The following is a 16,275-nucleotide window of genomic DNA, read 5'->3' on the forward strand; positions in this document are numbered from 1 at the left end:
ACCATTTGGCTTAGGGGTTTTTCATGATGGAATTATAAAATCAGTTTTCTAATGGTATAAGGTAAAATATTTTTGGTCCTTAGCCACTTCGTGACTCTGCAAATTTGTGCCTATAACTGATTGTAAATGCAGAGCTTTGGCTTGAATTCTTTTATAATCTTGACTTGTTGTCAAAGCACTAAGAAGTGTTCTGGTAAATTATATGCTTCACTTTAATTCTACTTCAGAAAATTGAAGTGTTATTGGTACTTTCTAAACAACCTGGACAGTAAAATAGTTCAGATCAGCTGGGCTCAGGTAACAAAAAGATCCTGAAGTATATCATCCAAACGCAACAGAGCCTGCTTGTCACTCCTATAATAGTCTGAGAAGGGTACCCTGTTAGGCAGGCAGCTGTCCTTTGTGTGGTGATTCAGAGTGTCAGCTCTTTTCATGCCTTGTCTCTGCCATTCCTCAGGTCCTCACAGTGGCCTGCACCCAGTCAACAGAAGGGCTAAAACAAAGTCTGGAAGGGCAAGGTTCTCCTTTAAGCCTTGGCCTGGAGCAGACACACAGCACTTTTGCTAACATTCTACTGGCCTGATTTTGGTCATAGAGGCAAAGGGAAGCCAAAGGAGCTTGGTAAGTGAAGCCTAGCTGTGCCTCAGTCAATGGAAATGGATAAAAGGATTGCTGGTGAATGGCAGACAATCTCCGCCAGAGGCAAGTCAACTAATCTTGGGGCTCTGAGCTCCTTCATGTACAATTGTCTACATCCATGTACCAATCTTGAGGGCTTGTGTATATTTATCATGGACAAAAAAAAGAAGAAGAAGAAAGAAAGAAAATAAATAAAAAGGTTGCAAATAAGAAAAGAGTTTATATGAAGTCTTAGAATTTGGGAGACACAGATTTGGGTAAAACCAAAAGAGTGTTCTGTGGAAGAGAAAGAGTCAGGGGCTTCTAAAGATGAAAGCCACAATGTTGTTAAAGTTCCTGGCAAGAATTGTGATTGACTCTGATGCAAGAAGGGAAATATCTGTCCTTAAGTAATGATGAGTTATTTTAGGGTAAGGGTCTGATAATTATCTTGAGTTTCTGGTAGATGTTCTGGATGAGTGCATTAGGACACTAAGTGGTCAAAAGGTCAGATTCCATACAGTCTGAGGCATGCATAAGTCATACTTCCTCGTGGCCTCCCTGCTGCAATTTAGAGAGCTCTCTTAGCAATACCGACTCCATTTTTATTTTCCTTCCACAGTGTACCTATGAAGCACTTTGAGTTCCATGGATAAGCAGTGTATCAGTTAAATATCCTGCTGTTGTTTATGACATTGCTATGTTATTGGTAATTTGAAACATTACATTGGGTAAAGTAACAGTAAACAACATAGAACTTTCTACCAAAGAACATTATCAAAAACACCATGTTAAATGCAATCTTTCCTGGCAATAGAGGGATGAACTAAATGTTGTTCTAATCCCATGTTCTTTTATTCTCACTACATTATTCCATATGGGAAAGCTATTTCTTTCTTCCTAGTTGAAAGTGTTATTATTTCTGCTCCAGAATTGACAGATTTAACTAGTTCAACATATCAGAAATGTAATTCTAGAAAACATCTAGCACCACTTAAAATACTTTCATAGAGTAACATTTTAAAATACAGAGGTCTGACCAGATGGCTTCACAGGTGAATTCTATCAAACATTAAGAGAAGCGCTAACACCCATCCTTCTCAAACTCTTCCAAAAAATTGCAGAGGAAGGAGCACTCCCAAACTCATTCTACGAGGCCACCATCACCCTGATACCAAAACCAGAAAAAGATGCTACAAAAAAAGAAAATTACAGACCAATATCACTGATGAATATAGATGCAAAAATCCTCAACAAAATACTAGCAAACAGAATCCAACAACACATTAAAAGGATCATACACCATGATCAAGTGGGGTTTATCCCAGGGAAGCAAGGATTCTTCAATATACGCAAATCAATGGATGTGATACACCATATTAACAAATTGAAGAATAAAAACCATATGATCATCTCAATAGGTGCAGAAAAAGCTTTTGACAAAATTCAACACCCATTTATGATAAAAAAAAAAAAAACCTCTCCAGAAAGTGGGCACAGAGGGAACCTACCTCAACATAATAAAGGCCATATACGACAAACCCACAGGAAACATCATTCTCAATGAACTGAAAGCACTTCCTCTAAGATCAGCAACAAGACAGGGATATCCACTCTTGCCACTATTATTCAACATAGTTTTGGAAGTCCTAGCCATGGCAATCAGAGAAGAAAGAGAAATAGAAGGAATACACATTGGAAAAGAAGTAAAATTGTCACTGTTTGCAGATGACATGATACTATACATGAGAATCCTAAAGATGCCACCAGAAAACTACTAGAGCTCATCAATGAATTTGCTAAAGTTGCAGGATACAAAACTAATGCACAGAAATCTCTTGCATTCCTATACACTAACAACGAAAAATCAGAAAGAGAAATTAAGGAACCAATCCCATTCACCATTGCAAAAAAAAGAATGAAATACCTAGGAATAAACCTACCTAAGGAGGTAAAAGACCTGTACTCAGAAAACTATAAGACACTGATGAAAGAAATCAAAGATGACACAAACAGATGGAGAGATATACCATGTTCTTGGATTGGAAATCAATACTGGGAAAATGACTATACTACCCAAAGCAATCTACAGATTCAATGCAATCACTATCAAATTACCAATGACATTTTTTACAGAACTAGAACAAAAAATCTTAAAATTTGTATGGAGACACAAAAGACCCCAAATAGCCAAAGCAATTTTGAGGGGGAAAAAATGCAGCTGGAGGAATCAGACTCCCTGACTTCAGACTATACTACAAAGCTACAGTAATCAAGACAATATGGTACTGGCACAAAAACAGAAATATAGATCAATGGAACAGGATAGAAAGCCCTGAGATAAACCCACACACCTGTGGTCAATTAATCTATGACAAAGGAGGCAAAGATATACAATGGAGAAAAGACAGTCTCTTCAATAAGTGGTGCTGGGAAAACTGGACAGCTACATGTAAAAGAATGAAATTAGAACACTCCCTAACACCATACACAAAAATAAACTCAAAATGGATTAAAGACCTAAATGTAAGACCGGACACTATAAAACTCTTAGAGGAAAGCATAGGAAGAACACTCTTTAACATAAATCACAGCAAGATCTTTTTTGACCCACCTCCTAGAGTGATGGAAATAAAAACAAAAATAAACAAATGGGACCTAATGAAATTTAAAAGCCTTTGCACAGCAAAGGAAACTATAAACAAGATGAAAAGACAACCCTCAGAATGGGAGAAAATATTTGCAAACGAATCAACGGACAAAGGATTAATCTCCAAAATATATAAACAGCTCATGCAGCTCAACATTAAAAAAACAACGACCCAATCAAAAAATAGGCAGAAGACCTAAATAGACATTTCTCCAAAGAAGACATACAGATGGCCAAGAGGCACATGAAAAGCTGCTCAACATCACTAATCATTAGAGAAATGCAAATCAAAACTACAATGAGGTATCACCTCACACCGGTTAGAATGGGCATCATCAGAAAATCTACAAACAAGTCTTCCCTGGTAGCGCAGTGGTTAAGAATCCGCCTGCCAATGCAGGAGACATGGGTTCAATCCCTGGTCCAGGAAGATCCCACATGCTGCAGAGCAACTAAGCCCATGTGCCACAACTCCTGAGCCTGCACTCTGGAGCCCGCATGCCACACCTACTGAAGCCTGCGCGCCTAGGGCCCGTGCTCCACAACAAGAGAAGCCCAAGCACCGCAACAAAGAGTAGCCCCCGCTCACCACAGCTAGAGAAAGCCCACACACTGCAACGAAGACCCAATGCAGCCGAAAATTTAAAAAATTAATTAATTAATTTTAAAAAAATGAAAATCTACAAACAACAGATACCTAGAGACCTAGAGACTGTCATACAGAGTGAAGTAAATCAGAAAGAGAAAAACAAATATTGTATATTAATGCATATATGTGGAATCTAGAATAATGGTACAGATGAACAGGTCTTCAAGGCAGAAATAGAGACACAGATGTAGAGAACAAATGTATGGACACCAAGGGGGGAAAGCAGGGGGGAGGTGGTGGTGGGATGAATTGGGAGATTGGGATTGACATGTATACACAAATATGTATAAAATTGGTAACTAATAAGAACCTGCTGTATAAAAAATAATAAATAAAATAAAGTACAAATCAAAAATAAATAAATAAATAAAATACAGAGGCCTGAGGCCTTTCTGGAGAAACTGAAGGAAAGAACTACCATCCTAATCATCTGGCAAGGACGAGGTAAGGAGTTTTATAGTAACTCCACAACCTTTTGGATATCAATCACGTAAAATAAATATCAACAGTGAAACAGCAGCATAAGGAAAACAAGTTTCACTCAAGTGTATCTAGTGTAATTTAAGAGTGTGCCTGGCAGAATAGTAGCAAGATACATGATCTACCTGGAAACCAAGGCTAGAAGATGCTAATTCCAACTCAGCAAATGAATCATTATATGACCTTGGGAAAATTAGTTAGCTTGCTTTCTCTGCCTACAAAGGTAAACAGTAATAAGCAGATACTTTCATTTATTTTTTAAATTATTTACTTATTTATTTATTTGGCTGCACCAGGTCTTAGTTGTGGCATGCGGGATCTAGTTCCCTGACCAGGAATCGAACCTGGGCCCCCTGCATTGGGAATGTGGAGTCTTACCCACTGGACCACCAGAGAAGTCCCTAAGCAGATACTTTTAGAATAAATCTTTAAAATCTGAGAAAGAGGACTTCCCTGGTGGCTCAGTGGTTAAGAATCCGCCTGCCAATGCAGGGGACAAGGGTTCGATTCCTGGTCTGGGAAGATCCCACATGCTGCGGAGCAACTAAGCCCGTGCGCCACAACTACTGAGCCTGTGTGCCACAACTACTGAAGCCCACATGCCTAGAAGCCCATGCTCTGCAACAAGAGAAGCCACCGCAATTAGAAGCCCACGCACTGCAACGAAGAGTAGCTCCCGCTTGCCTCAACTAGAGAAAGCCCACACGCAGCAATGAAGACCCAACGCAACCAAAAAATAAATAAATAAATAAATTTTAAAAATTAAAAATTAAAAAAAATCTGAGAAAGAAGGGGAGAGGGAGGAGAGAAAGAGAGAGGAGCCAGAGATGGAGAGAAAATGGACAGAGAGAAAGTTGCAAGAGTGAAAAGATGCTGAATTCTGGGCTAAACTAAAAGCGATAAGCATAGAGCCTAAGAAACAAAATATATTAATAATACAAGTAAATCAATCATGATTATTTGTTTATACTTATATGACAAACAAACGTTTTGTTGGCTGTAGAGCTGAAACAACCATCCATGGTTTATGTGGTAGATAGGAATCATCTTAACATTCCATTTAATCCAACAAATACTTATTAAGCCTGGCCTCTGTGTCAAAATGTGATAGTAAACAAGACAGACATGGTTCCTGCTTCACTAAGCTGATGAGACAGACAAAACATAAGTGAATATAATAACTACAACTCACAGATAAGTGCTATGAAGAAAGTGAGGAAATGAGCCGTTATTATATCACAGGGATATTAGAGACAAGAATGTTCCAGAAAGGGAGAACAACAAGTGCAAAGGCCCTGAGACTAGATTCATTTAGCACTTGTCAGTCAGTGGGCTGGGATGGAAAATTTGAAAGAGCAATTCACAGAAAATGGAGATGGAAAGAAAGCAAGAGACCAGGCCCAGCAATATCTCCTCCTAGGCCATGGCAAGGACTTGGGATTTGACATTGGAGAAATGGGAAGTCTGGGACTGACAAAGCTACACAGCTGGTAGATGTATTTTAGTGCCCTTTATCTTAGAGCCCATGATTTTATTTTATTTTTTTTTAATGAAAGGTTTATTCAGGGAGATACACACTCCATAGACAGAATGTGGGCCATCTCAGAAGGTGAGAGGCCCCAAAACATGGGGTGGTTACTTTTTATAGGCTGGGTAATTTCATATGCTAATGAGTGGGAGGATTATTCCAACAATTTTGGGAAAGGGGCAGAGATTTCTAGAAACTGGGCCACAGCCCACTTATTGGCCTTTTATGGTCAGCCTCGGAACTGCCATGGCTCCTATGGGTGTGTCATTTAGCTTGCTGATGTATTACAATGAGGGTATACTGAGGCCCAAGGTCTAGTGGAAATCAACTTGTCCACCATCGTGGACCTAGAGCCCATGGTTTTAAATGGCAAGTTTTATTTTTTACCACAAAACCACTCAGAGTGGGAGAGACATGGGTTGGACTGATTGGGTTTTAGGTTTTCATATTTTAAATTATTTTTATTAAAAAACTGTCATTCATGGAACACAACGCAAATGTTACCAAAGGTTTTCCAGTGCAGAGTAAGACTCCTTCCCACCTCTGATCACATGATCCCAGCCACCCACCTCCCCACCCCTCCCACAAGTCTCTTCCATGGCCTTAAGGGAGTTGGGTCTTAAGACAACATTCATTCACCAGTATTTATTGAGAGTCTACTCTTTGCTGGGGTTGTGTTAGGTACTGGAGACCTAATAGACTGAGATGGAATCTCTGACCTCTCAACGTCTATTGTCTAAAACAGTGGTCCCCAACCTTTTTGGCACCAGGGACCAGTTTCATGGAAGACAATTTTTCCACGGATGGGGTGGGGGGTGGGGAATGGTTCAGAGCAATGGAGAGCGATGGGGAGTGGCAGACAAAGCTTCGCTTGCTAGCCCGCCGCTCACCTCCTGCTGTGCGGCCTTGTTCCTATCAGGCCTCGGACCACTACAGGTCCGAGGCCTGGCGGTTGGGGACCCCTGGTCTAAATGACACGGGAAAGGTCTTAAGGTTTGATTCACAAATATAAGGTAAAGTCAGGCCTCAAAGTAAATGAGAAAGATTTTCAGTTCCAAAATACTCACATTCTCTTTAATGTATCTTAAGAGCTGTATAGGGCATCAAAGTCAACATTAACATGTTTGGGGCCATGCAAACATGCATTTTGAAGCAATTTTCTATTCTGAATATGAAAACTCCCTAAAATAACTTGGTGTTCTTCACTAGTCTAGCCCTGTTCAATCAAAAATAAATATTTAATAAATAAAAAAAGAAATGTCCTAGATTATTTCAGGAAATCTACATAAGAAAAAAACGAATGAATAAGGCACAAGAATGTAATGTACAGCATGGTAACTACAGGTAATGATACTGTATTGCGTATTTGAAAGTAGCTAAGAGAGTGGATCTTGAACATTGTCATCATGAGAAAAAAAAATGTGTAACTATGTGTGGTGATGGATGTTAACTGGACTATTGTGGTGATCATTTTACAATATATACAAATATCAAATCATTATGTTGCACACCTGAAACTAATATAATGTTATATGTCACTATACCTCAATTAAAAAATAAAAATTAAAAAACCTAAATTCTGTTTCAGGTGTGCCTTTGAATTCTGTACCAAGGGAATGTATTACTTATTCAAAAACTACAATTAAAAAAATTAGGGTACAGATTGTTTAAATGTTCCCTTGAAAGTAGGTGGGGGGGAGGGATAGTCAGGGAGTTTGGGATTGACATGTACACACTACCATATTTAAAATGGATAACCAACAAGGACCTACTGTAGAGCACAGGGAACTCCGTTCAATATTCTGTAACAACCTAAATGGGAAAAGAATTTGAAAAAGAATAGATACATATGTATGTATACCTGAATCACTTTGTTGTACACCTGAAACTAACACAAAATTGTTAATCAACTGTACTCCAATATAAAATAAAAAGTTTAAAAAAAAAAAGTAGGTATAGGGGATGTAGGGCTCTGCCTCCACTATGAAGAAAGGCAGCCATAGTGTGGATAAAAGGACCCTGGGGTAGCAGGCAGTAGTCCCTGGATTCTAATACCAGATCCCCCGACTAGTGTGCAACAACTAGCCAGTGATTTCTCCACCCAGCTTCAATTAAATCAACCATCAAATGAGGATGAACACATTTCTACCATTAGACTGTGAGATGAAAGGAAGCCCTTGCCTTTCTTCTCTGATGAATTCCTACTCATCCCTGAAACATTAATTCAAACATCATCTCCTCCATGAAGCCTTCCTATACTTTCCTGATGAAGTTAGTGGCTCCATCCTCTGGGTTTCAAGTGAAAGGTTTCTAGCACTGCCCCTACTTCTTTCAGTTTCTCCCAGAGCTAGAAAGTTGTCTTTGAAGTTTCCAGGGGGCTACCCTTTCACAATTAGGAGTTCAATAAATACTTGCTTAATGAACGGTAAATGAATTATACATGTTTCCTTGTCTGCATTTGTATACGTAACGTGATTCTGCAAAGAATGTAAGACATGAAGTATCTTTCCATTAACAAATGGCCTTGGGATGTAAAATCATCAACAATACAACTACTATCCTTTTTTTTTTTTTTTTCTGTCAAAAATTTTCAATTCCATTGGGGTATCTTTTCTGTAAGAAAATGTTTTTTAACAAGTCGGCGGTGAGGCAGAGCTCCCTATACCTTCCAAGCCTTGTTTTCCTCTTTAGCTAGTACCTGGCTCTTTAAAATGCTCAACAGATGTTTGCTAAAAGAATGAGTTATCGTTTTAAAGCTTTAAACGATCCAAGACAAACTCAAGCCTTCACGGGCTCTTTCCAAGACAGGATAGAAATATTTTCGTGGGATTCAGACGAGGAAAATAAGTAAACGTGGATAATCAGACACTCCTGTATAGTTACAGGCGGGTTAGTTTGGCTTTTTTCAAAATTTTCCTTCATAAAAACACCAAGAGATCCGAGATCTGGGGTAATTTTCGGGGATCCCTCCCTCCTTCCTCTCCGCTTTTCTGTGCTTTCTAAACTGCCCGTGGAGCACTGCCTTGCCACAGCGAGGTTTCCATTCTGCTGCCCCGGGAGCCTAGTCCGGCAGGAACGCTGAGAAAGCTCCCGAGCAGCCTTGATCCGGGCGCCGGAACCTTTCAGCCAGCGGAAAAGTAGCACCTGAGTCCCGGCCTACCAGCTCGGCCACGCGGCAGCACACGCCACCCCGGACGGTCGGTCCACTGGGACCTGACGACACTGGAACCCGACGCCCCGGGCGTGGGCGCAGCGGAGCATAATAGCTGACGTACCGCCTCGCCGCGAGGCCCGGCGGAGAGGAGGAAGTTGAGGGCGCTGACGCAGCTGGGGGAACTTTGGCTCGATGGTACCTTCCTGTCCGCGACTCCGCCCCCGCCAGAGGGGCTAGGCTCCGGAATTCAAGATGGAGTCGCTGAGTCGAGCTGGGCAAGAGATGAGCCTAGCGGCCTTGAAGCAACATGACCCCTACATCACCAGCATCGCAGACCTCACGGGCCAGGTCGCACTGTACACCTTCTGCCCCAAGGCCAACCAGTGGGTGAGTGCAGCCAGGCCGCTGAAGTCGCCCGCCCGGCCGCCGCCTCTTAAAGGGGCCGCGCGGACCGTCCTGGGTGGGGGCCGATGAGGGAGGCCAGGGCGGCAGGGGCGAGGCCAGGAACTGGAGAAGAGTCCGGCTGGCGCCTGAGGGGTGTCGGCTGAGCCGAGGATTGGGCGAGAGGAGCGAGAGAAGTAGGTCCAAACATCCGGGGGAAAAGCTGATAGAGGAGAGGGTTGGAAGAGGATCAGTCCCATGGGGTCCGGTTCGAGGATGTGGGCGACTTGCCTTTTTTGCAGGTGTGTTAGAGAATATGAGACCGGTGGAGTCATAAAGATGCCTGAAAGATTGTGTTTGAAGCTTTGAGGGTTATTAGATAAAGTATATATACATAATCTATAAAATAAACACTCCTTCTCTCCCCCCAATAGACACATAAATAAGAGCTCCCTTCTCAGAGGTCATTTGGATTTAGAGCTTGAAATCCAGTTAGTTTCAATTCTTGGAAGAGAGGGGTTGGGGATAAGTCCCGCATTTATCGAACTACACTGGATTTCCAGAGTTTGGAAAAGATTTCAAGGCACTTAGGAAAATGACTTCCATGTTAATTGGATTACCTTGAAACCTGTGGAAAAGAGACACTGTGTCTGTTTCAGCTATGCTGCTGGTGATGTCACCTCTGAATGCTCCCATCAGACTAAGTACTTTTTGTCTTTTTTGCACGGGAGAGGATCCGAAAAGTTGCATTCAGTTTGTTCACTGGCTTGTTAGCCCGTTTGAAGCTTCGTCCGTTGTTTAAATAACATAATTAGGGAATTTCCTGGCGGTCCAGTGGTTAGGACTCTGCACTTCCACTGCAGGGTCCCCAGGTTCGATCCCTGGTCGGGGAACTAAGATCTCACAAGCCGCGCAAGCGGCCAAATAAATAAAGATAACAATTTCCCTTTAAAAAAAAATTGAACCGTCTTGATTAACTCATTCAGCTATATAGGCTTTACTTAGAAAATAATCCGTAAATGTTTGTTGGATCGAATTAATGATTGACGTTCACGTTTCAGTAAGAATTGAAATCTTTATACTAACAAAACTGAAAGATTCTTATCGTAGTATGTCCTTTACAACATAGTGCAGATACATAGGTTATATTTAATTAGTAATTTTGTGAAAAATCATTTGGCATTTATAAACAGTTAATTCAGATAAAGAGAGTTTTCAAAGTCATCTTGCTTTACTTTATCTTCTTTCCTTCACCTCCTGGAAGAGAAGGAGGTATGGGAAGCTAAAGAGAACAAAATTATAGGTTTTTTTTTTAAGTGTGGCTGTTTTAGACATTGCTTTAGTTTGAATCGTTCTGAATCATTTTTCATTTCTTGCTCTACGTATAAATTTTTGTAATGTGGATTGCAGACAAATGGTGAAGATCTGGGGCATGGACTTATTATTAACAGGCTTTTATTTCTAGTTTGTCACAGACTTCCAATATTTTGGAATTTTAATTGTGGTGTTCTCCTTTAAATATGAAATACAAGCTATAATAACCTGAACTGAAAAATAAGCTGCCATTATTCATTTGGGTCATGGCACATGGAGCATAACCTAAGTCTCTTCTCTCATTGTTATTTTACAGTGAGTTGTAACTTTGCACAGTGGTTTATTTGGGCAAGTTTTCTTTCATTGTGAAACAGTTGATTACCAATTTCTTGTACTAATAAAGTTTGAAAGGCAAGAAAAAGCCTCTGAATTTTTAGTAAGGAAAAGTTTCATTATGATGTTTAAGCTAGGGCAATACTCCTGGAAGAAATCAAGATGGTAAATACTTTTTAAAATTATTTTTTCATCCCAGCAAATTCAATTTTATATGACTAACATTTAAGTTTGCTAAGTTTGTTGATTATATTAAACCATTTAGGTCCTATCTGGGCTGTGAACTGTAGACTAATGTTTTTTTTTTTTTGCTTTTTTAAAAACATTGTAATGGTGTTTAAAACCTAAATATGCTCTTGTCACAGCAAATGAAAGATGATGAGTTGTACTTTTTTTTTTTTTTTTTTTTAATATTTGTTTATTTGGTTGTGCTGGGTCTTAATTGCGGCATGCATGTGGGATCTAGTTCCCTGACCAGGGATCGAACCCAGGCCCCCTGCACTGGGAGCGCAGAGTCTTATCCACTGTGCCATCAGGGAAGTCTCGAGTTGTACTTTCTTAATCAAAACATTTACTTTAAGCTAAAAAAAAAGTTTTTAATTATTTGTAAGACCTATAAGAATTACACTAAGACGGAGTATCATTTCAATATTCATGATTCTTCAACACAGTTTTAAAAATAACAGACTAATTGTGTTTGACAGTAACTCTTAACTAAATTTGCTACAAAATTTGCTACTCATAAAACTATACCCCCAGTGATGAAACAAAGTGTCCTATAAGAAAATTTCTTTTTTTTTTCCCCCCTACTAACTTTGATAAACTTTAAAGGTGAAGAAATTGCTGTATACAGGACCTTGGCTTTAAAATTAAGAAATTTGGGTAAAACATTTTAGTTTTAAAAAGTGAAAGCTAATTCTAGAATTTTTCTCCTTTAAATTTTAAAAAAGGAAAGGGAAATTACTGCAGATACAGGTGTGTTGCTGGATAGAACATTGCATATCAGTTAATACGCATCAATAGAATAGAAAGAATACAAAAGAAACTGGTAACAGTAGTCTGTGGAGAAGACCTCCTTGACCTGTTCAAAGTGATTAATTTTAAAATAAATAAGTTGATCTTAAACATGAAGTATTTCTTCTCCATTGGGACTACTTGGGGTTAGATTATGGGGAAAAAAACTAATTGTCTCATTGTCTGTTATAGGAGAAGACTGATATAGAAGGGACCTTATTTGTATATCGAAGGTAAGCTTTTTAAAAAAAATTTTTTTTTAATTTTTTTTTTTTTTTTAATTTGATGGTGAACGGTGTCATACGGAGTGATTCAACCCTATTGTATATTTGTCTTTGGAACCTTCCTGCTTGACCCTTCAAGTATTCATCCATCCCTTGCTGTGAGATCCTTACCAAGTAATGTCCTTTCTTTGACACTTCCTGTGATTCAGAATCAAACAGAACTAGAATTTATTTAGGAACCTAGCAAAATGGAAAACATTTTCTAGTAATGAATGAGTCTAAAGCAGTTGCCTTTCTCCCTCCCCCCATATTAAGAAAAATAGAATTCATTGAGAAAAATAGTTGAGAAAAAGAGAATACATGGACTAGCTGTTGTGTGATTACTAAACAAAAAGTTATCTTCTAAGACTCTGGTTCTGTCCCCTTTCCAGCTACCCCCAAAAGTTTTGGATTGTGTCAGTGTCTGTAGTAATATGTATTTTTAGTTTGAGAGTCTTTTAGAAAGCCTAGATTATTCATAATTGCACATTTTTTATTTTTAACTTTTCTGAGAATTATCATCTTAAAACATGATTTTAAAAAAAACATGATTGGTTTGTAAATGCAACTTGTGTTTTGTTCGGCAACTTTCTTGGCCTAAAGGCAACTGACAGGGTATGTTAGTCATTGGAGTTCCTTGTTTTCCTGGATCCCTCTTAGGTCTTGCTCTGACTGGGGTAGGTTCCTTCCCTTGGTTTCTAAAGCTTAGGGAACTCAGCAGGAGTTATTACTGATACCTGGTTCTTTTCCTGTGTGTGTGTATTGTGAGTTATCTTTTATGGATTGCCTTTCTCCATTTCTCCACTAATGGTTATTAACAAGAATTTGTCAAATATTCTTCTAAATTTTGCTGTACAACTTTGAGATCTTGTCTAAAAATACTGATCTTTTTCTTCCTTTAAATGTAAATGATTTGATGTTACTTTTTATTTTTTGACATTTTGTTTGCTGTTATTCATCTTTCTCCTTTAAAAAAAAAAAAAGCCTTTACCCTTCACCTACTTCATTAGTCTTCATTACCAATATAAATATCTAGAAGCTCTTCAACTGTTGTTAGAATGTTCGTACTTGGAAAGTGGCTTGCTGGCCTTATTGTTACAGTAGAGTACAGATCCACCGGTTATAGAAGATGAAATTTAGTTTAGTGAGCGACTTGATTTAATGAAATTTATGGAGGCTTACACAGTATTGATTCTAATAAAAGGAGACCAGAGAAACTCTATTTGGGAAATGTGAGAACATTTTATATACTTTGGATAAATATATACCAGGATGTCAGAATGTCAATTTGGAGAGACCTTAGTATAAAAGAAGCCTGGATTTGGAATCAGAAAACCTAAAGGACTCAGCGAAACAAGTGTATACAGAGAAACAAGTGAGAAACCGTAAAGTGTTGTATACAAGTGAGAAATATCTAAAGGATCATATGCTGAATCACCCTGATATGAGAACCAAGGGTGTTTCTTATTGTAGGATTCAAAGCATTTTCTATGTAACTCAGGTTTTTCCATAGTTCTCACATTTGATGTAAGAAAAATCATTGTAATGGTGGGCAATAATTAAAACCAATCCTGCAACATATTTAAAATAAATTATATTTTTATTGAGCATATGTTTATTAAACATATACTATATGTCTGTCTTGGGACATATCTTAAAAAATGACAACCCTATTTGCATGGAACTTACAGTTTAGTGGAGAAGGACAATAAATACAAAAAATGATAAGTGGTGTGGAAAAAGAGAGAGGAGGAATAGAGGTATTGAGCTTGGGAGCATTAAAAAGGGTAGTTCTCTAGTAGGCCTCAGTGAGAACAGGACAATTTACCAAAGGCTTGTGGGAAATGGGATAACTAGATTCTGGGCCAGTGGCCCAGGCAGAGGTCTTTAGGTGGAAACATACCTGTAGGAAGAATGGCAAGGAGCCCAGTGTGGCTGGAGCAGGAGGAACAAGGGAAGAGGCATAGGAGATGAAGTCAAGGGGGCGCACATCACCTAAGGCCTTGGTGGCCTTAGATAGGACCTTGGTCTTTTCTCTGAGGGACCGAGAAAGCTTCTGAGAGGAGGAGGGGTATGATCTGACTTAGATTTTTTTGTTTATAGTTTTAAGTGCTAATAATATTATATAATGCAATATTGTATTCGTTCTTTAAAATGGAAATAAAGAGGTAGATAACATTTCTGCAAATTGAACAGTGACTACAGATTTTTTTTTTCTTCTATTAAATCTAAGGTCAGCTTCACCTTACCATGGTTTTACCATTGTGAATCGACTGAATATGCACAATCTAGTTGAACCAGTGAATAAAGACTTGGAATTTCAGCTCCATGAACCATTTCTTCTATATAGAAATGCAAGCTGTGAGTATCTATCTGTTAATTACAGTGCATATGTTTGCAGTTAAAATTGAGTGACTTTAGTTTCTGTCAGCACATTATTCTTGGAAATTAAAGGTACAATAAAAAATATGGTCTATACTCTTGTGGTTATAAATGAGTCTCTTAGTAAGATCAAAGCTTTTAAATTGGGCTTCTAAAATTGAAACACTCTTTTGTATACAGTAACTTATTACATTATTTTAGTTAACTATACTATTCCATATAATAGCATTACATTATATTCCTATTGTTTGTTCTATGAAAATAAGTTTCACCCTTTGTTTTTGTTGTAACATGTATTAATGGCTGCCCATGCCCCTGAGCAACAGAACTTAGTTTAAGAGACACAGGACAGATACTGATATTTCTGTCCACAAAGAAAGTACTATCTTTGCCCTGATTGTGGTATTTTTCAATCTGTTTATTTAGTTGAGTATCTGTTGGGTATAAGGGCTGGGCCAAGAGCTATTGTACTTTAATGTTAATAATATAATAACCTCTGGAGTAGGCAGGCAGTTAAATGAGCTGAGACTCTGAGGTGAGTGGCGGCTATTCAGGTGAAGAGTGAGGACTGTAACCCTTTTTTCTGCTTCCTAGTCCAGGGTCCTTTCAGGCATTTTATAGACTCTAAAAATGGTTGGGTGTGGTCAGCAAAGCTAGAGTGGCCCTTTCAAGAAGGAAAGCACTAAAAAGTATACCTGGTTCCTGTACTTCAGCATGGCTGTTGAAGGTATGAGTGTTTGAGGACAGAAGACAGGCAGTTTGTTTGGCATTGATGGTAGGGATATCAAAACGTTACGGTGGTAAGGTGATTGTGCTGTAACCATCATCTAAGGAGATTGCTGGAGATAACTGCTCCTTAAGTAAAAGTTTGCATTTCACTTGACTGGGAGGTAACTGGTATTGGGGGAATGTCTTCAGTATAAAATGTAAAAAACTACTAGAAATTATGCATCTTTTCATTCCCTGAATGAGAAATGGCAAGGTCTGTGTTGAAGCTAGAAACCCCAAATTCTTCTCTGTAGCTCACTTTTAAGCGAAATAAAATCTGTCTCTTGACTTTTCAGTAAACTATTTGTCCAGATAATTACCTCTCTTAGATGGTTTGAATGGATTTATTTAAACTAATGTTACAGTAGAATTACTTCAAATATCTGTTTTCTTTATGCTGACCATTCTGTTAAAGGGAAAATTCTGCAAAGTAACACAGATCCAATTTTTTTTAAGGAAAATTGGTTTAATTCTGCTTTTTATTACCTGAAAATTTAATCTAGCTATTGCCTCTAAGAAAAGTTTGATTAGTAGTCAGTAGGGGAAATTATCAGAGGACCATGGACTTGATTACCATTTAGCATAAGCCTGAAGTGAATCTCATTATATTTCTTTAACAAGTAAAGTTTCCTATGAAGTTGAAAGTGCAAGATGACACAAATATAAGTGAACCATGATTAACCAAAACCTTTTTTAAATTAATTTTTATTGGAGTATAGTTGATTTACAGTGTTGTGTTGA

At 38.6% G+C, this 16,275-nt stretch overlaps 1 protein-coding gene across 2 annotated transcripts in view; it reads left to right on the forward strand.

Annotated features, from left to right (window-relative positions):
- Nucleotides 1-9,311: 9,311 nt before the first annotated feature.
- Nucleotides 9,312-16,275, forward strand: part of DCP1A (decapping mRNA 1A) — a 63,010-nt gene continuing 56,046 nt past the window's right edge. For both annotated transcript variants that reach the window (XM_068557737.1, XM_068557738.1), the window contains exons 1-3: nucleotides 9,312-9,466; nucleotides 12,314-12,354; nucleotides 14,618-14,745. In XM_068557737.1, coding sequence (XP_068413838.1) covers nucleotides 9,332-9,466; nucleotides 12,314-12,354; nucleotides 14,618-14,745 — 304 coding nt within the window. In that variant the 5' untranslated portion in view covers nucleotides 9,312-9,331. The remainder of the gene's footprint in view (nucleotides 9,467-12,313; nucleotides 12,355-14,617; nucleotides 14,746-16,275) is intronic.

This window comes from Eschrichtius robustus, chromosome 12 (genome assembly GCF_028021215.1).
Source record: "Eschrichtius robustus isolate mEscRob2 chromosome 12, mEscRob2.pri, whole genome shotgun sequence".
NCBI classification, from domain to species: domain Eukaryota; kingdom Metazoa; phylum Chordata; class Mammalia; order Artiodactyla; family Eschrichtiidae; genus Eschrichtius; species Eschrichtius robustus.